Below are 22,984 nucleotides of genomic sequence, written 5' to 3'. Positions count from 1 at the left end.
AAAAATAGCAAGCTGCGCGCGTAGCCAGTGCTGCCAATGCACATTACAAGAGTCCATATGCCAATTTAGCCTCTACACCTTAAATAAAGTTAATTGATTCGAAAAGATGACCTTTTTGTGTGCCGTTGCTTTTTATTTAAGGAAATCAATATCAAAATAATAAATTAATGCGATTTGTATGTTTTTAAGCAGTTGGTGCATTGACAAAAGCGCCCGCAAACACAATATTCCGCTTGTTCCAAATGACATAGAAAAAGGGGCGATCCGCCTGGAATTGCAGCGGCATCAGCATCATGCGCGTCATCATGATGATGCCGGTGGCAGCGGCTGCCTCGGTGCCCTCCTCGTTTACCTCGATGGTTGCCTTGTGCACAACCTTTGAGACGAAAATGCCCTCCGGCGATTCCAGCAGATTGTTGAATTCCGCGCCCTCGTTGAACATTTTCGTGATGCCCAGCTGGCGGGGAATGAATAAACATGTCGATATTATAAAAATAAACAATGATTAAGTACATTATTGATGACCTCACGCTCTTAAGTTAGCTTAAGATAAGATATGCGAATGTGTCAAGCTAGACTGCAGCGCGGGTCTCTTACATAATGCCTGATACATGATCTTAAACGGGAACCGCAAAATGCGCCAGCTAAATATAAATACCCTATAAATTATCTTTAAGACATTATAGCATGATAAGCCACCGAAATGAAAGTGCTTACAAAGATAACAGCTAATAAATAAGGTGCGAAAGAAAATTCCATTGATATGGAGACTAGAAACTAGAAACTAGAAACTAGCGACGTGTCAATAGAGCACGTATTGCTCACCTGCTGCAGCTTGTCGGCCAGCTCGATGGAGTAGTCCGCCTTGAACTTGGGGAACTTGACGTGGACCTCCTCGACGGCCAGCTTGGCGGCCAGATCGACCAGATTGACGCTCTTCAGCTTCTCGGCCAGCGACTTGAGGCCCTCGCGCTCCTGCGGCAAGAGCACAAGCATGGACAAATCGGAGTCCTTGTAGGGCATATCGAGTGCGGTGCAGCCCAGATCCTCAAAATGACCATAGCCAAATTTGGCCTTCTGATTCATATAGTTGACCTTAACGCTCTGCTCCTCGGCAATCCAGAAATCGTCCGCTTCGGTGCGCGCTTCATCGAATTTGTGCGCCCAGCTGCCCTTGAAGTGCAGGGCATTCAGGAGCACCAAGCGCGTGTTCTCATCGAAGCTATCGGCCGTGACCAGCTCGGTGATCTTGCCCTCTGTCTTGGCATTCACCCAGCCGTTGATCAATTGCGCTGCTGAAGCGCTCAGTGCAAAGTTAATGGACTCCGCCTCGGAGTTGTAGTCCGTCTTGATGGTCGCCTCGTAGCTGGGCTTGAGCTGCTTGCCCTGCTGCACGTACAGCTTGTTGGCCACCTTCAGCAGGTCGCTGTCCTTGTACTTCTGCAGCACAAACTGGAAGGTTTGCGCCACTTCCGGTGGGAAATTGGACACAAAATGCAGACCCTTGGCTATCTCGTCGGCCGTCTCGCCCTGGGCGCCGGCAAAGGCCAGCGCCAGGCACGCCTGTATGGAGAAGGGCGAGAAGACGATGTTCTGCTTGAGTCCGCCGGCGGCCAGCAGCTGGAACAGCTCGCTGGTGAAGGAGGCGCCGCCACGCGCAAATTCCAAATTGAAATCGAACATTTTTTTCTAATTGTGGGCGGGTGTAGGTGTGAGAAATGCGTAATCAGGCAATTTGGTTGTACGTACAATTGTTAAGAGTGAGAGAGCGCGCGTCCAATACTTTTAGCTGCCTGAACTGGAATGTTTGCGATGCCGCTTTTCGGGGCCACAACAGCAGCGGCGAAAGCAGCGCTGCTCCCACGAAAGCGTCGCTGCCCATGACTCACAAAACAGCGGTAAATGAGGGCGGCGTTGTTGACGCTTAAAACACTTCACAGTTAACGGACATTAGCTGTGTGATTTATGTAGGGTAAAGCGACATTCACATTGATGTGGGTGTGGGCGTTTGTTTTGCATGTCCATTTTATGCAATTTCATTTTAATTTTACTTAAAAATATCAGCTGCAATTTTAAACTCTATTTTTGTTTAAACGAACAGCTGTTTGAAAACGATGAAATCAAACGATGATTTGCTATCGATAACAGAGCTGAGCTCGATAACAGCTGCAACTAGTTCATTTGTTCAGCAGCGGAACTACATAACTCTTACAAAAAGAATCGTTACTTGCGCTTTTTCAACACCATTTTTGCCGGCTCAGACGATTTTCTATTTTCAACCCGAGCAGCAGCAAAAGTGCAAAGTTAGCTTATCTCGCAACGGGTAAGTGGTGGGGCGTTGACATTTGCAGCAAACTGATTAAAACTGATATTCCATAGCTCAGCTCGTAACAATGAAAAGCGCAATTCATTGCGTGCTTTTAATTATCGCAGCAGCAGCTGCTGTTGCCGCCGCAGATCGGCCGTATAGGCGCAGCTTCATCAATCCGTATCCGCGCTTTGAGTACTTTAACGATGGCGTCGATCCGGGCCAGCCGCTCTTCCTAACCCCGCTGATCCACAATGCCACGCTGCCCAAGGAGCAAGTGCGTCAATTGGCGCGCGTTAATGGCACGCAGTTTCATGGCGTTGAGAGCTATTCGGGCTATCTGACCGTGGACAAGGGCTACAATTCGAATATGTTCTTTTGGTATTTCCCAAGTGAAACGGATCCGGATTATGCGCCCGTTGTGCTCTGGCTGCAGGGCGGACCCGGCGCCTCCTCGCTGTTCGGCTTGTTCACAGAGAACGGTCCGCTCCAGCTGGACAAGCAGGCCAAGCTGCAGAAGCGCAACTATACTTGGAGCAAGACGCACAATCTGATCTACATTGACAATCCCGTCGGCACCGGCTTCAGCTTCACCGAACACGATGAGGGCTATGCGCGCAACGAGAAGGATGTGGGCCGCAACCTGCACGAGGCTGTGATGCAGCTGTACGAGCTCTTCGAGTGGAGCAGCAACGCGGGCTTTTGGGTCACGGGCGAATCGTATGCCGGCAAATATGTGCCCGCTCTGGCCTATCATATACACAAGGTCCAGAATTCCATTGACGCGCGTATCCATATTCCGCTCAAGGGCGTGGCCATTGGCAACGGGCTGTCCGATCCGCTGCACCAGCTCAAGTATGGCGACTATCTCTACCAGCTGGGCCTGATCGATGACAACGGCCTGATCCAGTTTCACGATGCGGAGCAAAAGGGCGCCGAGTGCATCGAGAAGCGGGACATGAACTGCGCCTTCGATGTCTTCGATTCGCTTATAAACGGCGACATGACCAACGGCTCCATCTTCAGCAACCTGACGGGCTACAGCTGGTATTACAACTATCTGCTAACGCATCCGGATGGCTCGGAGGCCAAGCTGGGTGACTTTCTGCAGGCAGGCGCCACACGTCGCGCCATTCATGTGGGCAACATGACGTTCCACGATCTGGACAAGGAGAACAAGGTGGAGATTCATCTGAAGGAGGATGTCATGGACAGTGTGGCACTCTGGATAGCTGAGCTCCTGGACGACTACACCGTGTGCATCTACAATGGCCAATTGGACATTATTGTGGCCTATCCCTTGACCCGCAACTATCTGCAGAAACTAAAGTTCAAAGATGCAGCCAAATATAAGATCGCACCTCGTGAGATCTGGCGCATTGATGGCGAGGTGGCCGGCTATGTGAAGCATGCCGGGCATCTGGTCGAGATTATGGTGCGCAATGCCGGCCACATGGCTCCGCACGATCAGCCCAAGTGGCTCTACGAGATGATCAATCATCTGACTCACTACAAGCATTGATAATTTACAAAAAAACAGCTTTAAATTTTTAAATTCAATTACAAATGTAAATTTGAGGTCGTTTATTATTAAATAAAACAAATTAGAAATTAAAGGTGTGTAAAATAAAGCAAAATGTAATAATATAAATAGAAACAGGGACTTTCCCGGAAAAGTTTCATGAACATATTTTGTTGGGAGTTTCGCGCGCTTTTCCTTACTCTCACCTCATTAACAGCTGTTTAAAAGGTGACCATGTTGAAAATGTTGCAAACAGCTGTTAGAGTAACCAACATTGGGCATAAATATTGCCTAATTTAGTGCACTCTGGTCACCTTAATTTCTTTTGTTTACGTTTTGTCGGCTTCTCAGCCTATTTCACAAGTAAAAAAATAAAATTGCCAAACATGTCGCAAACGGATTTGAGCAAAAGCATTGAGATAATATCCAAGACGGAGGAGCTGGCCGATAAGATCCTGGTCAACAAGCAGGAGTTAACGGTAATGGACAAACGGCGCCAGCAAACCCGGGAAGCACTCCGTCTGATTGAGAAATCTGAGGAACCAAAAGTTTGGATAACCATAGGCAGCATGTTGGTCAAAATGAAGCGAGAACGGGCCATGGAGCTGCTCAAAAAAGGTAAATAGTTATAATTATTTATACGTACATGCATATATATCAGTTCGATTTGCAGATCAGGAACAAATCAATCAGCAAATCAATGTGATATATTCCGAGCAGAAGATTCTGGTAAACAAACATCGCGACGTCGAGTTCAAATCCCCCTTCTCAGGTACCAATTTAAAGGCTCTGGATCGTTCGGAATTCGATGCGTTAAAGGCCAATTTGCCCATGCTTTAATTAATACTAAAATAGTGTGTAATTTAGTTATCAGTAAAATAAATTAGTCTCATGTGTTTCTGCTTAGCGCTGATTTGAACGTTTTCCAACACCAACGATAAGCTTTTTTGGCGTAAGAAAAAGCTCCCGACCTGGCAACTCTGGCAATCGTGGCTCTCTCCACGCTCACCATTTGTTGTTGCGCCTCGTAATCGCGGTGTCGTCTGGTTTTGCGTTGTCTCTGGTTGTTTCTAAATTCTGTGAAATTCAACTAACAAGCTAAACAAATTATTTAACGCAACTAAAAACCAATTGCGTCGCAACTTATCGCAGTGCTCGGGACAAGTGAACAGAAATTCCAAAATTTGGCAAATCATTTGTAACAGAAACGTGCGTTTACGTCGGGCTGCCAGTGTGTGTTGCTGCGACGAATTCCAGTGTGTGCGATTGTGTGTGTGGTGAATTTAGGCTCTCCCCCAACATTCCACCGCCCACCCCCCCCTTAACAGCAGCGGCGTGCAAAAAGCAAAATTTTAGTGCAAATAAATTGCTTTGCTTATCTCGGCGCGCGCGCTCGCTTGATATGGCTAAGTGTGCGTGTGCCTGTGCGTGTGTGTGCTGTGTGTAAGCTTGAGTGTTGTTAATTAATTTACAAAGCCGCCAGCCTCAGGCTCGAGTGTGCACTCTTGCAAATAACATATACAAATTTTGTGGGTTTGTTGAATTGGCAGCAAAAAAGAAAATGTTACGCGTTCTATAAACAACCGCGACTAACCCCATTGTGCCCAACGCGCGCGTCCCACTAAAAAGAAAACAGCCAACAACAGCAACAATAACAATAACAATAAACACAGGAGGTGCTGGCGGTTCATGTACTTGAAAACGAAAGTTCTTTTGCATGCAAACGGTTGCGCATAAAAAAAAACCATACACACACATACGCACGCCAACACACACACACACACACAAATATATATACAGTGCTCGCAAATCGCAAAAAGAGAGATAGAGAGCGCAGCTGAGCACAGCAAAAGACAGAGAGGAGGCGCCGTGGCCACTTGGCCTTGAACTTGTGCGGCGCGGGAGCGCAGCGGTAAGTTGAAATTGCCTTGCTGCTTGTCGGCCTTTGGCTAGTTCTTCTCCTTTAGTTCTGCTGCTTCTTCTTCTTCGCTGCTGGGTCTATTTTAAAATTGATTGCAGGCAATGCTGAGTTATTTTTATCGAGCCTTTATGGATATTAAGGCTGAGCCTAAACCGCTACCACTAACTGCCCTCTGTTTGTGTGTGTGCGAGTGTGTGTGTGTGTGTGTGCTTGCTTTCTATGTGCAACTCTCCCCTCTCTTACAAACTGTCTGTTGTGTGCTTGACCAGCGCAAACTGCTTTATCAGCACGCTTGGCGCTGGTTAAAACTTGTCTATCCACTTTAATAGTTTTGTTTTGCATATTGGAAAAAGCCCAAGCTCTGCCCCTAGGGCTGTGTGTATAAGTGTGTGTATGTGTGTTTGTGTACTTTGATTGCAGCATAGCCGCAGCGCAGTGCTCATCAAATCAAGTGACGAGCAGCCCGACCCCCCTGCGCTCGCACATTATACAGCAAACAGCAGCCGGATAGCGGCGACTGATAGCAGAAAAGAGCGAGAATCATTGCCTAAACGTGGTGGATCAATGACACTTCCCCACATGCTGTGCTCTCTTGAGCTGCTCTCATTTGTGACAGGAAGAGAGGCGCAGCAAGTGGGCTGCTGATCGTAACAGATACATTGTTGCTGTAGAACAGCAGTAGAACAGTTTTATATGTGGTACTTTTCGCAGGCTTCTCTTGCAAGCTAAGCTTCGGCTGTGCGTGTTGTAAACTGATGTTTTATTTGCTCTCAGGGCCAGTGTATGCATGCACACAGACTGTATGCATGCATGTGTGCGCTCTGTTCGCCACTTACATGGGCAATTGAATAGTTACCTCACATGAGTGAATAAAACACAAACGGTAATATTATTTAGAGTATGTACACACACACACAGACACACACATACACATGCAACGATAATGTAACAGTTAAATTATAACTTTGTGCTGGAATCTTTTCAACACTGTTGTTGTTTTTGACTACTCGGGGTTTTTTTTATTATTATTTTAATTTATTCGTTTGCACAGAAAAGTACACAAATTTTCCATATCATTAGCTTACACTGCACGATACGTTTAAGGGCCAATCAAATTAACATTTTTTTTTTTGGACAGTGTTGTGAGAGTAATAATCCAGAAGCTGTTGCGAGAAAAGCACAAATACACACACACACACACACACACATCGATAGGTATATACATATGTGTGCATGTAAATAAGTTGATGCAACTATTTATCGATAGCATTACTCAGAGTTTAGTTATGAGGCTGAGCTAAGCTCAACGATAAGCATAAGCTAAGATTATGTATGCATATCTTAAGTTCAAGGAAGTAAATATTAAGTTCTTAAGTTTGTAATACTTATTTCCTTGGCAAAGTTACGTTTTTCTTTTAGTCAAAGCTTTAAATAACATTAAAACAAAAATCAATTGAAATATTAATAAGATTAATTTGTTATTTGTTAGCCAAAGTCTTTACTCATCGACTTTACTTTGATTGGGTTTTTAGTTTTCGATATAAATCTCCTCTTCCACACCTTTGTCATCAAATGCTATGTTAATCTTTTCTAGCAAATACACATTTATTTATTTATTATTATTTGTTTTTGGCATCACAATTGTTAAATAGTTTTACAAGCAAAACGAGTTTTTCACAGTACACGAAATAAATGCTTGTTCCTCGTGCTGTTGTTGTTGTTGTTGTTGTTGTTGTTGTTGTTATTGTTATTGTTCTGTCTTTATGTATGAGCTTTAATATAATTTGTAAAAATATGCGAATTAATGTTTGAAAACTTGTTTTCACACATGGATTTGGCTAAGAAAGAATGAAAAAAAAAAAATCAAATTATATCTATTGTGAACGTCGCAGTGTTAAAAACGCAATATGAAGAGTAAGAGTGTGTCAATAAAAATGTTATTCACAAAATACCTTCTAGATAAACCACAAACTAGTTATTGATGCATTCCTGAGCGGACAATTTCTATTGAAGAGTTCAATGATAAATAAAAAAGGAATATCGTTAACAGAGCTTTCACGGTATTCGTTGTTGTTGTTGTGTTTGTTGTAATTATTGGATAAAGGATCTGCTTGGAATTTGCAATTTGGTTGGCTGTACATTGTAAATTGTAAAATGTTGCCTGGCAGTCTGATTAATTATGGGTTGTCTCTTGTGTTCGCCTGTCGTTCAAAACTCAAACTAGACGTTGCACCGTCCGCCCGTCCGTCTGTCCACCCGTCCGTCCGTCCGTCTGTCTGTTGATCTGAGCCGGTTGTGTGTGGCAGGCGCAGCAAGTGCAGCGCCGGTTTTCTGTTCGCGGGTTCCGCGTTGATTTGTATTTTATAATTTCAGGCACGTTGCACGATCATTTTAAAGTTGTTGTTGTTGTTGTTGTTGCTTTTGCTGCTGTAGCTTTTTGCATTGATTTAGCTGCATACACTACATTCCCAATGGGTAACAAAAATTTTCCATTTACTAAACACAAACACACACACACACATACACACGTAGTATATAGAGAGTACATATACCTAAGCACATCAATATTAAAAGCGAATTTATTTAATAATATTAATTCAATTTGAATCTCAAGCTGATTTACAGCTGATTGGCAGCGCTCTTGTCAAAGAGAGCAAACGAAAGAGAGAGCCGGAGAGGGAGAGAGAGCGCCAATTCAGGCAGACAAGCGGTCGGTCGCATTTGTTTGGCGTTCTTATATGCGTCAGCAGGCTGACGACTTGAGAAATTCAATAATAAAACGCAGAGCATGATAATATGTATGTGCGCTAATACATATGTATGTGCATACTGTGTATTAAGTACAACATGTACAATTGTACAACATTAGGCAATAACAACAAAAAGCTCACCATGCGATGTTGATTAAAGAGCGCCGCAAAGACACACAAAAACGAATTGAGTTAGGAACAGGAGCAGCAGCCACTTGTTGATGCCCGACAGAGAGAAAGAGAGAGAGCGCGCAAGAGAGAGCGCCTTGACAAAACTCACCATGGGAGCATCGATTGTGGTGTGATACTTGTGCCTACCCTTTTTGCTTCCCCTCTTTTGTAAACACACAAACACACACACACGCACGCAAAATGTGTGTGCGCGCGGGCCTCTTTCATTGCCCCCAAAGGCTGTTCGTGCGCTCCTTGGCAGCCCTTCCTTTTTCGTAAGCAGTTTTGCGCTGCTTGTGTGTGTGCGTGTGTTTATGTGTGAGTGGGTATGTGTGTGCGAAACTTATCAAGGTCGTCACTTGGCGTTGCCGCCGCCGTTTTTGCTGCTGTAAGCGGGTTTTTCTACTTACACACACACACACATGCACTCGCTTGCTCAGCCCCCTCAGCAGTAGTCGCCTGCCATCCTTTAGCGCAAAAATTCTTTAGCTTTTATGTTATTGGGTTTCTTTTTGTTATTTTTTTTTTGTCTCTTACATGCCATAGCTTTGCCGTTGTTACTTTTACTCCCCTTTGGCCAGTGTGTGTTGTGTTGTTGTTGTCTGTTTGAAGTGGCGTTTGTTGTTGTTGTTGTTGTTGGTATTTTTGTTATTATTGCTGCTGCCCCTTGCCTCTAGTTTGATTTGATTTACTCAGTTTACCATGGCAGCCGCTTTGGCATTGTCTGCTTGGCTCTTGGCCAGCCCCCTACCCCTCCGCCCACCCCCCCACGCACATCCAACCCATTCTCATGCGTGATCTTAGCTCTTGTTTGCCATATGTAAACATTGCCAAAATACCACTGAACTTTAACTTAATTGTTGGAAATTATTTTGTGGACTTAAAAAGAAAAGTTTCAGAATTTAAGGGGCTAAAATAAATATTATATTATAAAATGTATATGGAGTATATTTTAAATATTTAAATCAAATCGAAACGATTATAATAATGCAATTTTCTTCATTTTAATCAGTTTGATTTGGTTTAGATCTTTATCCTTCATCCTTTAGCTAGCTGAAAGAGTTAGAGAACTAACAAAAGTTCAATTCTTGAGCGAAAATAAGCTTAGCAAGAGTTATTTAGAATTTTAGCCACTGTCGGACCTGTTCTTCTGCACATTAAACTAGTTCAGCAGCTAGAAGAGTAGCTCAAGGCCACGCAGGACTTTAAAATACCCTGCAATTATGGCGAAAAACCACTGCAGAAAAGTTAAAAGTTATGTTTAAGTAATGTTATTTAATATTAACATCAACCTTTAACATTAACAGAAATCTGTATATTGATTACATAAACAAAATGTAAATAAGAGAGTCAAAGCATTAACATTATGTTGAGCTTTACAGCTCCAATCAACAGTTGCTCAAGGTGATACTGTTTTGTTTAACAGCAGACATTTTGTTTATGTAATTACTTATAATTCTCTGTAATGATCTCGCTCTATGATTATCTACAGTACTTTGCCTTAACAAAAAGTTTTGAACGTTCTTTTAAACAAGTATTTGATATTAAAAGTAACATATAACTTTAACAAAACATGTAAAGTAATTACATAAACAAATTGTTTAACATTGTATGTTAAGCTTTACAGCGCTTATCAACTGTTTATTACATAATGTCGTACTGTTTCATTTAACAGCTGGGAGAAGTAAATGCTCTGTAATTAAGGGACCTCGGTCTTTGCCCTAACATTAAGTTCTGCTAAGAGTGAATAAGTATTAGTTAAAGTCTATTTTAGCACCCACCTGACGCCAGGATTCGGTTCACCGTACCCACTCGCAGTATTTGCTTACCTTTTTTATAGGCGCATGCTGCTGCTATTCCAGTATGCGCTGCTTTTCCAGCAGCTCTTTTATTACGTTTATTTTTTATTTGCTCAACGCGAACGCGTCGCCGTCGTCGTCGCGCTTCAACTTGCGGCTATTTTTAGCCTTTTCTAACGAGCGCTAGCTATTTTTAGAGTCCCGTGCAGCAGGCCAAGCCGCTTTGTAGCCCACAGCATCAGTTGGTTATCTTGAAACTTGTCCGCTGTTACGTTTTTTTTTTTTCACCTTTTTTTTCGCGCTGTTTTTTTTTTTTTATTTTGCAAGATCATTATCATTGGAGGCTCCTCAGCGCGATTGCAGTCTCGTTTCGGGTCGCTTTCGGGGCCCACAGGTAATTGTGTTTTGATGGCCAGCTGGAACGGGTTTTGGAGCGGTTAAATCGTAGGGTATGCGAAATAGTTGCCTAGACAATTACCTTTTCTTTCGTACGCTCCGAGAGCATTTATCATTTTTGTGCCCCAGAGATTGGGATTGAGTTTGTATGAAGTTCAACAATTCTCTGCTGTATCAGTTCTATATATATATATGATATTTTGCCAAGTAACTCGCGTAGGTCATTTACATTTTCACGCTGGCCGAATTTGGCTTCAAAATGTATGTTGTTCCACTTGTGGCATTGATTGCCAAAATATCATAATGATGGCTGTGAAAGTTTCAAATGGTTCATTAAGCTGCTTATATATTTAATTCCATGTATTGAGAGATATACAATTTTTTTTTTCCATCACCCTGTTGGTGGTTTCAAATTGGGCATATTAGCTGGTGGTATGTCGCGAAATGCTCTAGAGAAAGTACTTAATGATATGGGCTGTTCAGTTAATCTTAACTCTGAAGACTTGCCTCAAATAAAAAAGGCATAAAGTATATAATAAGTAATAAAAATATCAAAAAATATTCCCTATGGAAATGCCTCCAAAATCTTTCGATCTATGTTAAAACTTCGCTCTAGTTAGCTAACAGTCAAGTCTTAACATCATGTCCTTAACCGCGTCACGTTAACAGTTTCTGTTTAACATTTGAATTGTGTTTAGCAGCCTCTTTCCATGTTGTTGTTGTTTGTTCTGTGCATATAACAATGTGTAATAGGTATATTCTAGTCGAGCAATTCTTAAGGCTTTCAAATAGGCTTTTTCGACAGTGGTAGGTGATGAAAACCACTTGAGAAAGTGCCTAAAGATATAGGCTGTATCTCTTCACTATAAAAACTTTCCTTAACCAAATATTAAGTATGCAAAATAAAATATGTAATAAATAATATAAATATAAGATAATATAAAATTATATTTCTTTAATAAATGGCTAATAAACCTATAGATCAGTATTAACATTTTGTAACTTCAGCTAACAGTCTCATCTTAAGATAACATTTCTTTAACAGCGTCAAGTTAACAGCTTTCCTCTAACATTCGACTTGTGTGTTTCTCAGCCTCTTGTGATGTAGCTGCTTGTAAAAAGCAATGTGTAATAGGTATATTCTAGTCGATCAATTCTTAAAACCAAGCCTGCTTTGCACTTGGAAATGGTCTCATTTAATTTGAAATGTAATTTTAACGAATGGTAACAGGATATTTGTGTTTGTGGTTACCAAAAATGAAAAAAAAGAGACATTCACCTACGCGAAGCAGACATTGATCGAATGCCATATGCTTGAAATGGTCAATTGGTCAACTGTTTAATTGTTCAACCTTCAAGTCCCTCGACAATGGTTAAAAATAATCTAGCTATAAATAATAATAACACACGTAATGGGCAAAGCTAACGAGATTTACAGGTGGAGGCTCTGTGAGAGTGCGTCAGCTGTGTGGCTAATGTAACGTCCACAAAGAATGCCGCGATGTGCCTATGAGTAGGGGCATTCGCCGCACCCCTCCAGCCAGCCTGCCCCCTGCCTGCCTACATGCAATCACTTTCAGACGCATTGCTCATACGCAACGTTGGCCTGTTCGTGACTTTGAAATGCTGTTTAACGTGCAACTTGTACGCATTTCTCTTTGTTTTAACAAATTTTACTCTTCTTTTTTCTTCTTTTGTTAATTCTTTTTTCTGGCTTTGTTTTCCTGTCCTCCTTTTAAAGCAGCTTTGCAAAGTTTGTCAACTAATTAAGTTTGGCTGCAACAACTGAAAGTTGTGAAAAACTTTTAATTAGTTAAAGTTAAAGCTAAAGCTATTCTGATTTCTGAGCTTGGCAATTGCGATTTAATTGTTGCGCAAATCATTTCAATGTTATTTCAATTCGATTCTTGAGCCTTTTGTGGCACAAAACACTTGATCAAAATCGAATTATCATCTGGCCAAAATGTATTCAACACTCTTGTGCTTAATAAGCATTTTGTACAACGCCATTTACCAAGAGCATGGCATAGATTGTTTAGCATGACTGACTTAGAGCTACCCTGTACTGTTTAATCTATACATTATCCAGTTTTGATGTATATATCTTTTTATTTTAATATCTAAGAGATACCTTGTACTATATAATCTATATAATATCTAGTTTTCATGTATATACCTTTGTATTTGTATATCTCAGAGATACCCTGTACTGTATAATCTATAAAATATTCAGTATTTTTATGCACAACGTACTGTATATTCATTATATCACTCAGTTATATATATACCTATATATATCTTTATATTTGTACATCTCAGAGATTCCCTGTACTGTATAATCTATGTAACATCTAGTATTTATGTATCTATGTTTATATTTGTATATCTAAGAGATACCCTGTACTGTATAATCTGTAGAATATTCAGTATTTTTATGCATATCTTTACATTTTTGTATCTAAAGATACCCTGTACTGTATAATCTATATCCATGCATAAAACACATTTCATTTAGCTAGCTTTTACAGTCTCTGAGATTTGTAGGGCATATACATGTTTTCAATATCTCGCCCTTCTATAGAATACATACCCTAAACTACCTAGTGCCTTATCATACCCGCTAACCATTTTTACAGGGTATTTGACTGGCAAAATTAAGAGAAAAAAATAGTTGTAGCTGCGACATGATCTTTGCCGCTGGCCAAAATAAACATATATTTTTTTGCGTCTAATACATATAAATTTAATAAAATAAATATTTGCCGTGCAAAATGTTGTGTGTTTGTGTTGAGATTCATGATTTTTAATAATTTTCTGTGTGTATATGCATAAATTATTAATCAGCAAAAGCAACAACTACATTTTGCTGTTGCTCTTCAGCTGCCTTCAGATCATTAGAGACCAAAAACTGTAGAAATCTGTAGGAATCTGTGCTGGTGCTGCCCAACAATTTCCAGACTTTAATTGCTTTCATTGAGCAAATCAACACATTTCAAACGAACAGCTTCGCGCACTTAAATGAAGTCTGTGGACTAAAAACTAAACTAAAGAAAAGAATATACAAAAGCCAAAAGAATTCTTCGTTTCTGGCGAACAAAACTTGAGCAATTAAGTTAAACTATGCGAACGAATGTATAGATTATATACAGTGGACACTCAGTAAAGAAGAAATGTGCAGAGTCAGGAATCTGTAGAGAATACTTTATTCTAATGCTGTCAAGAGAAAGTTTAGCTATATTTATCTATTATATATTATATTTATTATATTAACGTAGTAATAAACGAATGGCTTTCAGTTCTACAACATATCTTACATATTTGTGAAGCACTCTTCAGGTAAAACGTTTACGAATAGCGCAAAGAAGAATAGCGAGACCTTTTTTTAAGCAACATTTCCGCGTTTGTTGCTTATTCTCTAATAGATAAATAGTTTATCTGTCTAGTTTATCTGCCTATTTAAATTGTACTCTTATCTGTTTATTTAGATAGATCCCAAGGTCGAAATTTCCCACTCCCATAACTCGGTCAAATCTCATCCGATTTTCATGAGATTGGGCTTATTGTTCATGGTTTGACCTTCTAATCAATTTGGCATTTAACATTTAACGGCAACATGTTTCTTGTTTATACATATATCTTACTTTTGTTAAATTAACCGTTAATTTATCTGCTTAATTAGATGGGTCCCAAAAAAAAGTTAGATTGTAAAAATATATTAAATTATTGTTAACGATTTGCAGCTGCTTAAATAAAATGTTGTTTGTTTTTTCAATTTGTGATAAAAATACAAATATGCTGACTATAAATATTTATTTTAATAATTCTATTAAAAATAAAAATAAAAGAAACATATGTTTGAGCATATTAATACATAGATGAAGGCATATTTCCAAGTTCAAATTAGTGATCTTTTCGATACACGGGTATTAATTAAGTTTAAACATTTTAAAGATCTCGCAGCGCAAGAAGTTTTGTCTTTCTTGTCCAAAAATCTTAAATCTTCAATCTCAAGTTTTTCCAAAATATAATAGCTCCAAAATTTCTTCAGATATTCCATTCTTGCATAAGAAACACGGCAAGGTAACTAAATGACGCAGCTAAAACAGATGAGCGGAAGGGGGGGGGGGGAGAGAGAGGAGGGGGTGCTCTCTAAATGATTCTCTGCTCAGAACTTGGGCATCTTCAGCGATCATTAAAGTGCCACTAGACAATATTGTTTAAACAAATTCCTGTGCTTTGACAGCGCGTTTGTCCGCTTCAAATGCCCGGCCGCCCGGCAGGTGATTAAGGTGTCAACTTGGAGCCAAAGTCAAAGAAACAAAAAGTAAGAAGGCAAAAAAAATAAAAGAAAATAAAAGACGCAAAAATTATATATGTTTTTTTGAAATGCCTGCGAAAGTTTTATGCCACAAAACCGAAGCTAATAAACAGCAAATAAAATGTTACGCACAAAAGGAAAAACAACAATAAAGTGTGAAAATAAAAAAAAACAATATGAGAATCCAATAAGAAGTCGCGAGTTGATAAAGCAGCTAAGGAAATAAATCAATAACGAACAAATTATTAGACTCGACAGTTAAGCAAAGCGCGGCGCGTGTGTGTGTCTGTGTGAGTCGCGCTCTCTCTGTGTGTGTGCGTGTGTGTGTGTTTGTATTGTGTATGATTTTGCGGTTTGGTTTTTTGAGTTTTTTCCGCTTGTTTTGTTGCTGCTTGTATATTTTTTCTTTTTTTTTTGGCAAGTTAAACATTGGTTCAATCGGCAACCGGTTCTCAAGAGATTTCACGCGTTTCCAGCCGCCAAATGAAGCGTCAATTAAAATTTAATGAGTGTTGGTGGTGCTGCTGATCAGCAGGTAGAGTGCAGCACACACACACACATACATAGATATTTAGCTTATGCCTTGTTTGGGCACGTGTTCGCATTTATTCAAAAGAACTCCCCCCCCTCAATAAAAAGAAACAAAAGCCCTGCTAAGCGGAATCACTTGAAATAAAAGTAAACAAAAAACAAGAAGCCAAAACAAAAGCGCGAGAATAAATCACGAGCCAATCAAAGAGGCTGGCCACATCAGTACTTCGAGTATTTCCGAACCTAACGCACAGACACACACACACAAACACACGGACACACTTACCCGCCACCCACCCGCTGTTGGAGCATGGTAACGATCGTGCGTTTAACTGTTAACAAATCGTGCATACGCTGATGTCATACATGCTTGGCGCGCGCTCTCGCCTGCTCTCTTGCTCTCTGCCCGCTGAACACGTCGCTCTCATGCGCTGTTATCGCGCTGCGCAGCGTCTGGCTTGATTTGCGCTGCTTCGTTGTTGTTGTTGTTATTGTGATGTCATTTATGCAGCCCAGCCGCCGTTGCAGAAAGCTGCTCACGCGCTCTCATTTAGTTGTTGTGCTCACTGGTAGCTTTACGCTTTATTCTAATTGTATTCCGGCTCGCGCAGGCAAACAAATCTTTGTATATACGCGCGCGTGTGTGTGTGATTTTGTGTGCTTATATTTGTTGTTGCTCTTTTTTTTTCAGTTGAACTCACAATTTGTTGACTTTTCGCCGCTTTGGTGTTTATCACATTTTATTCATTTCGCTCGCCTGTATGTGTGTGCGTGCGTGTGTAGCTGTGTTTATGCACAGTTTCGTTTTGTTGTTGTTTTATCTTGCTTTTGCGTTTCTGATTCGCCATTATTGCCACTTGCAATAAATACCAATTTACAGCATTTCGTGTGTTTACACGTGACTTTAGTTAAGTTGTTTTTGTTGCCGTGCGGCAAGTGCCGTGAGCATGTGTAGCATAAAGAGCGCACAACAACAGCAGCCGAAACAACAATAACAACAACAACAATAATGGGTGACATTTATCTGAGCGCTGTGCCTATTTGTTGAGCTGATTAAACGACTTTGCGCCTTTTGTTGTTTGTTTTAATTGTTTGTTTATTTCTCTGTGTGTGTGTGTGCGTGTGCGTGTGTGTAACACTTGTGATTGTTGCATGTAGATTTGTCAACACACATATAATTGCTGAGCTTCTCAGCAGTTGCGCACGTGATGTCAATAAATTGTGCATAATAATAAGTAAATTATACTCAAATATTACGTATACGCATTTGCAGTTCTTCAACCAATCAGAAGCTAACTTATCGGCCTTCTTATCAGAATTGTTGTATTTAATTCAAGCAAATTGCATTTCTGTTAAATTTTAGTGCACATTTTTATGGCGTGAATAGATTTGTATCAGCTAAAAAGTCTAGCTATAAATTGTTTTTTACTACCTGTTTGTAAGGGTAGTAAAACTTTTAACGACTCTCCTAATATATCTTTAATTTGGCCCAGATCGCGAATATAAAATGCTAAGAGCTTGTTGTAAGTTGTTAAATTTTTCATATTTGTATAGTTAATATTCACATTTTGAATATGTTTCAAATTATATATAACATTCTACAATGTCTTTCCACTCTTTATGTTTCTTTAAACCGGCTTTTGCACTACGTGTCACCTGTGCCCTGAGACAAATAATCGCGTTTTCTTATACAATTTCTTTCATGTTAAGCATAAACTAATTAGAAAACAAACAAACAAAATGTGGATACCGCTAAACGCGTTAGTTTTAGTTATTATTCAAGTGCATGTAAATACTAAAAAGCATTTCGCGCAATATTAAATAACCACAAATAGAATTTGTTATGTAACAGGCATCGAGCATAGGCATAGGACCGATTGATATTGGGATCGATTAATTTGGTTTATATTCAGTCGAAAATGCCATCTAGTTTCCTTTATTATTCACATTAACAAAAAATTTTCCATTAGACAAATACTTATTCCATAAACTGTTCACTAAAAACATTTTGTTTATTACTTAAAACATGATTTACATTTTATATTAATTTATTCATACTTCCAAGCAGGGCATACACTAGTCGCATACTCTGCTTTGCTCCCATTTCGCAGTGCATTGTTTACCTTTGGGCTTTACTCAAGCAATCGTCTCGCATACTAAAACACAACACACGCATACAAGTGTGAAACTCACCTTCCCACCACGCGCTTGGCCTATTGCAAGAGCTGACCGTTACGCCTTCGCACGCCTACATTACGCAAAACCGATGTGCGCCATCGCAAGCGCCCGCCACTTGCCACATTTATCGCAGCTTTGCAGCTTTGTCGCACGATTCGCATTAGCGTCGGCAACGGCGTCGGCGCCGGCGTCATCGTCGACGTCAAGGACAGCGTCGTGGCCCTCTTCGCATTGCATTGAACTTGAACGAGGGTTGGCTGGCGCACTGGTGAAATTGCAATTGCTGACGCTAGGGGGCGTGTTTATGTTCCAGTTCCCACTCGCAGCTTAATGCGTGTGCAGCAGCAGCCGCTCACTCAAAGCTCAATGCGACACTCACTCAATTTCCGAGTTGAGTTTAAAGCGCCTCCGGGCTATGCAGCGGAATTTTCAATTAGCTGTCGCGGCTTTTTGGGACTTTCCCATCACCCACCCCCTCGCTAAAAGGAGTGCATAAATTATTTGCTTAACATTTGAATATTGCATGCGCTGCGTCGCCTGCTGACGTCAGTGCAGCAACAACATGCAATGCGGAAATGCTTTCAACTTTAAACTTTGCCGCTAAAATTAGCCCAAACTAAAAAAAGCAGCTGCAAAATAAACACAAATTCAGTTTGCAGCTAGTTCGTTTTTTTTTCTTGCCGCTGTTGACTTTTGGCTTTGCTGCAAATGTGTTGCATACTTTGTGGCGTTTGCTTTGGGTTTGTTTTTGTCTGTCAAAATTTAGCGCCTGCCGCTAATCAAAATATGCGAAAGCTACGCTGTCTGTATATGTGTGTGTGTGTGGGCTTGTTGTTTTGTGTGTGTGTTGCGTGTCTTGTTGTGTGTTTGGTTTTATGTTTTGCGACCGTTTCCGGCGACATTTTCAACTCGATTAGAAATGCAAATGGCATTCGCTTGACAGTCGCACGTGGGGGCAATGCGGCGGGGCGCATGGCTTATCAATTACAGGCTACAGGCACAGTGCCAAAGTCGCAGACAGGTTCACAGTCAACGCCACATACTTGCCACAACTCGTTGCGGCTGGGCATTTCAAGGACATGTACAGGAAAATGCATATGAATATATGCACTTGGCATTTAATATACAATGCGAGGGCTGTTCAAAACTTATTCAACTCACATAGTTCAACTTATTAAGCGAAGAGTGGCTGCTCTTAATGTTAAACTGTGTGAGATAATTAATTCGCTCACATCATACACAACATTGGCAATGATGCTTTTGATCCCGTTATGTGTGTGAAGTGCCAGAGTTAATTCCTTTGGCCACAGCGCTGCATGCCATTGGTCGCATTGCTTTTGATCCCGTTATCTTAGCTGAGAGCGCATCCAGCGCAGCGCAGCGAGCAGCAGTTCTTTGCTCTTTGTATTAGTGTGCATGCCGGCTGAGCGGTGGCGCCAGCTTAATGAGGAAATTTAGTCAGTGCGCGTCTGTCCTGTTGATCGGTCGTGTCCTCTGCGCGTGTGTATTAAATTGTTAGCTGGCAAAGCTAGCAATGTTTAAAAGTTATTAAAATTAGCTGTGTGTAATTTTAAACTGCATTAGATATATATTTGACATATATATAGTTGAGAAATGTCTAAATACTTGTATTTCAATATGTGTAACTGGGTTTTTTCGCCGACAACAAATTGGCGCGCATATCAGCGCAATTCACCTCCAGCAAAAGAGAGAGACAGAGAGTGTGTGTGCGTGAGAGCGAACAACAGCTTTGCTTAAGCAGGTAATCGTGCTCTTAAATTTATAACTGAAATATATTTCGGTACTTTTTACTTCCCTTCCCATTTCCCTTTTTATGCCCTAGCTAGGGATATTGCCGATTTCTTAACGAAATGTGTTCCTTTGTTAATATAAAGTAAAGATTTAGATATTTTTTTGTGTTATTAAGTATTTGAGTGCCCCTCGCTTAGTTTTTCTGCCTCGCCCGCCCATGCTAAGTAGAAGCAAAAGCGAAAGCGAAACTGAAGTTTTGCCATTTGGTTTTGCGACGCAGCTGACCAAAGTCACGAAGTGAATGGGTTTGGAATGGGTTGGGCTCTGTGTCGCTTAGAACCTTGCAGCGTGCTGCATTTGCATACCAAGTTCTTGTTCTTCTTCTTGTTGTTGTTGTTGTTGTTGTTATCTGTCGCAGCGGAAATGCAATGCGGCGCTGTTAGCCAGTTTCTGTGGTAGTTTCTTGCCACACTCGCCTCTTGCCACACTTGCTACTTGCTACTTGCCACATGCAGCTCTGGCAACTGGCGAAACGTAGCTCTTGTGTGATTGACACCGCGTTGCACGCAGCTTGCATTTTGATAGCCAACGTTTGTCTACACAGCCCACCCCACCCCCTTCTGTTCCCCACCCTTCCTCAGCCCTTGCAAATGGCAAACAAATTGGTATCTATCATAACATTTATTTGGCTTTTATTTGCGCTGTGCGCCGCGAGCTCATAAAACTAAATTGCATTTTCTTAGATTTTCGCGCATTTTTCTATTTTTTTTTATACATTTCGCATAAATATGTGTGTGTGTGTGTGTGTTGGGAAAATTCTTTTGCGTGCCTGGCACTTGCTGGCACTTGGTTTTGGCTGCAACTTTGGGACTTCGCTTCGATTTACCTCTCCGGGTGCTAATGGCTTGTTATAGCATAAAATCGCGTTATCCTTTGGGTGCACATGTGTGTGTGTGTGTGTGTGTGTGTGTGTGTGTGTGTGTGACAGGCTGTGTTAGTTATTGGTTTTTAATAGCGCGTGCATTTCGATGGCATATCATCAATAACAGGCAAAGGGAATTCAAAGAAGTAAGCGAAAAGCAAATATCAACATATTTGTTAAATTAGTGTGCATGTCAGCGCAAATAGACATATATATATATATATATACATACACATATGTATAAACACACATAATTTGGGTAGAGATTACGCCTTATCTAACAACTTGACTAGAATTGCGCCCAATTCTGACAACTGTTTGCTAAAGTCGAACGTCAAGAAGAAATATTTTGGCCTAGTTTCAAGCAAACTTTTGCTCTATTTACTCACGTTTGATTTGCAAGTCTAACAAGTTGGCTAAAATTCTCCATGTTTGGTTATTTCGTAGTTTAATGTTATTAAAAAGAGAGAGAGAGACAGCTAGATAGAGAGGTAGAGAGAAAGACTGAAAGGGAAAGAGAGGAAGGCAGAAAGAGACAGATATAGAGAGATGTATAGGGAGATGGATAGAGAGATACAAATAGATAGATAGAGAGAAAGACAGAGAGATAAGAAGAAAGACAGGGAGATTGAGAGAGAGACAGACAGATAGAGAGAAAGATAGAGAGAGTCAGAGAGAGTAAGAGAGAAAAGGAGATAGATTGAGAGATAGAGATATGTAGATAGAGATATAGAGAGATGAAGATAGATAGATAGAGAGATAGAGATAGATAGATAGAGATAGAGAGATAGATAGAGAGATAGAGATAGATAGATAGAGAGAGTTTGACAGAGAAAGCTGACAAGGAGAGCGTGTGCGACATAGAGAAAAAGAAATCTCAAATTCTAGCTATTTTGTCGACTTTCAAGCAAATCTCACAACTGTCAAGAGCTCCCCAAATTTTAGTCTAATTTAAAGGCACACAACCTACATATTATTCTCCAAATTAGTTCCTCAGCTAAGCAGGGTCTATAATTAAGCTCTCGCCAGCGCAGTTAATGATTACCTTAACAATTCATGCTCATATTTAACATAATCAAGGCGAATAGAAATGAAAATACGAAGAAAACTTAATGATTTTACATTTTGAATAACAGTTAAAACATGATTTCTTTTGATTTAACAGTTGTAGAGCAGAACTGCGCGCTGTTTTGATATAATTTAAATGTTTATTTGTTTTGCTATAAAAATCTTTTTATTATATTTATAATCTCTTCTTATTTATAAATCTTTTTGCTTGCAGATTGATATTTAATGAAGAATTTCATAGACTGCAGCCGGAATATTGAAGGTAAGTTTCATTTCTCTTTTCATTTGAGATGTATGATAGATGTATGTACATAGGATGTATGATAGATGTATGATAAATGTATGTTAGATGCATGTTATATGTATGTTAGATGTATGTTAGATGTATGTTAGATGTATGCTGGATGAATGTTAGATGTATGTTAGATGTATGTAAGATGTATATAGGATGTATGATAGATGTATGTTAGATGTATGTAGGATGTATGGTAGATGTATGATAGATGTATGATAGATGTATGTTTGATGCATGTTGGATGTATGTTAGATGTATGTTGGATGTATGTAGGATGTACAGTATAAAGTGTTTAGCTCTTAATAGTTAGATGTACATTAAATATAGCCCAATTATATTAAGTTTTTGATATAAGATTTTAAATACTTTACGGTCTCCTTCTATATGTTACACATTTCCTGACAAAATACCCTGTAATACCTTCTTAAAAGGGTATACAAATAGTTATTTAATTTAATTGCACATTTCGAATAAAATTCCCATTTCGGGAGTGACAGAAGTTGAGGCTACGCGTTAAACACATTATGCCGTACTTTTTATTTATAATTACATTTTATTTATAATTAAATTCTATTTATAATTAAATTCTATTTATAATTGAATACGCATCAAGTTAAGTGTCGAGTGCTGTCTCGTAATTCTCGCCAAATCCGCAAAACCAATCAAAATTATTGCATTAATTATGTGCCCAACTTTCGAATAATTTTCATTTCAATAATTAAGTTAGTTAGTTTTGTGTGGGATGTATTTTTTTTTGTGGTGTGAATGCGCAGAGTGTTTGAAAAGGGCTTTACGCCATTTTGTTGTTGTTGTTGTAACTGTTGTTGTTGTTGTAGTTGTTATTGTTGTTGTTGTTGGCCAACTTCCGGTTCAATAGGGCGGCAAGAGAATACACATTTATTCATTTAACGCCTCATTAATTCATCACTTTCAATAAAATTTTACGCTTACATACACACAACAGGTGTGCGTCTGTGTGTGTGTGTGTGTGTGTGTGTGTGTGTGTGTTGCGTTAGATATTAAGCGCAAGTTGTAACAGACAGAGGCGGGCTT

General features: G+C 40.1%; 4 protein-coding genes across 7 annotated transcripts in view; 3 read left to right on the top strand and 1 right to left on the bottom strand.

The window, feature by feature from the left end:
* Nucleotides 1-112: 112 nt before the first annotated feature.
* On the bottom strand, nt 113-1,934 carry Spn55B (Serpin 55B). The gene is made up of 3 exons (XM_064687863.1): nt 1,750-1,934; nt 826-1,689; nt 113-457 (listed from the first exon to the last, which is right to left on the bottom strand). Exons 2-3 carry the CDS (start codon nt 1,681-1,683, stop codon nt 185-187), a joined length of 1,131 nt encoding a protein of 376 aa, XP_064543933.1. The 5' UTR covers nt 1,684-1,689; nt 1,750-1,934; the 3' UTR covers nt 113-184.
* A 235-nt stretch (nt 1,935-2,169) lies between these two features.
* On the top strand, nt 2,170-3,835 carry LOC135432262 (venom serine carboxypeptidase-like). Of its 2 annotated transcripts, none has more exons than XM_064687861.1 (2): nt 2,170-2,323; nt 2,380-3,835. In XM_064687861.1, exon 2 carries the CDS (start codon nt 2,394-2,396, stop codon nt 3,828-3,830), a length of 1,437 nt encoding a protein of 478 aa, XP_064543931.1. In that variant the 5' UTR covers nt 2,170-2,323; nt 2,380-2,393; the 3' UTR covers nt 3,831-3,835. The 2 variants fall into 2 exon arrangements, with proteins under 2 accessions (XP_064543931.1, XP_064543932.1); XM_064687862.1 differs by having other exon boundaries at nt 2,186-2,323; nt 2,385-3,835.
* A 317-nt stretch (nt 3,836-4,152) lies between these two features.
* Pdrg1 (Pdrg1 prefoldin-like subunit) lies at nt 4,153-4,734 on the top strand. The gene is made up of 2 exons (XM_064687864.1): nt 4,153-4,448; nt 4,504-4,734. Exons 1-2 carry the CDS (start codon nt 4,217-4,219, stop codon nt 4,668-4,670), a joined length of 399 nt encoding a protein of 132 aa, XP_064543934.1. The 5' UTR covers nt 4,153-4,216; the 3' UTR covers nt 4,671-4,734.
* Nucleotides 4,735-4,851: 117 nt separating this feature from the next.
* Nucleotides 4,852-22,984, top strand: part of Mef2 (myocyte enhancer factor 2) — a 65,228-nt gene continuing 47,095 nt past the window's right edge. For 2 of the 3 annotated variants that reach the window (XM_064687857.1, XM_064687855.1), the window contains exons 1-2: nt 4,852-5,742; nt 21,851-21,898. The gene's annotated coding sequence lies outside the window, so the exon portion shown is untranslated. The remainder of the gene's footprint in view (nt 5,743-21,850; nt 21,899-22,984) is intronic. The other variant, XM_064687856.1, reaches the window with a different exon arrangement.

Source organism: Drosophila montana, unplaced genomic scaffold (assembly GCF_035044405.1).
Source record: "Drosophila montana isolate Dmon_TW-CO22-7 unplaced genomic scaffold, ASM3504440v1 contig_3200_1, whole genome shotgun sequence".
NCBI classification, from domain to species: Eukaryota; Metazoa; Arthropoda; class Insecta; order Diptera; family Drosophilidae; genus Drosophila; species Drosophila montana.
Note: the sequence above shows the minus strand (reverse complement) of the source record. Positions and strands in the feature narration are given on the sequence as shown.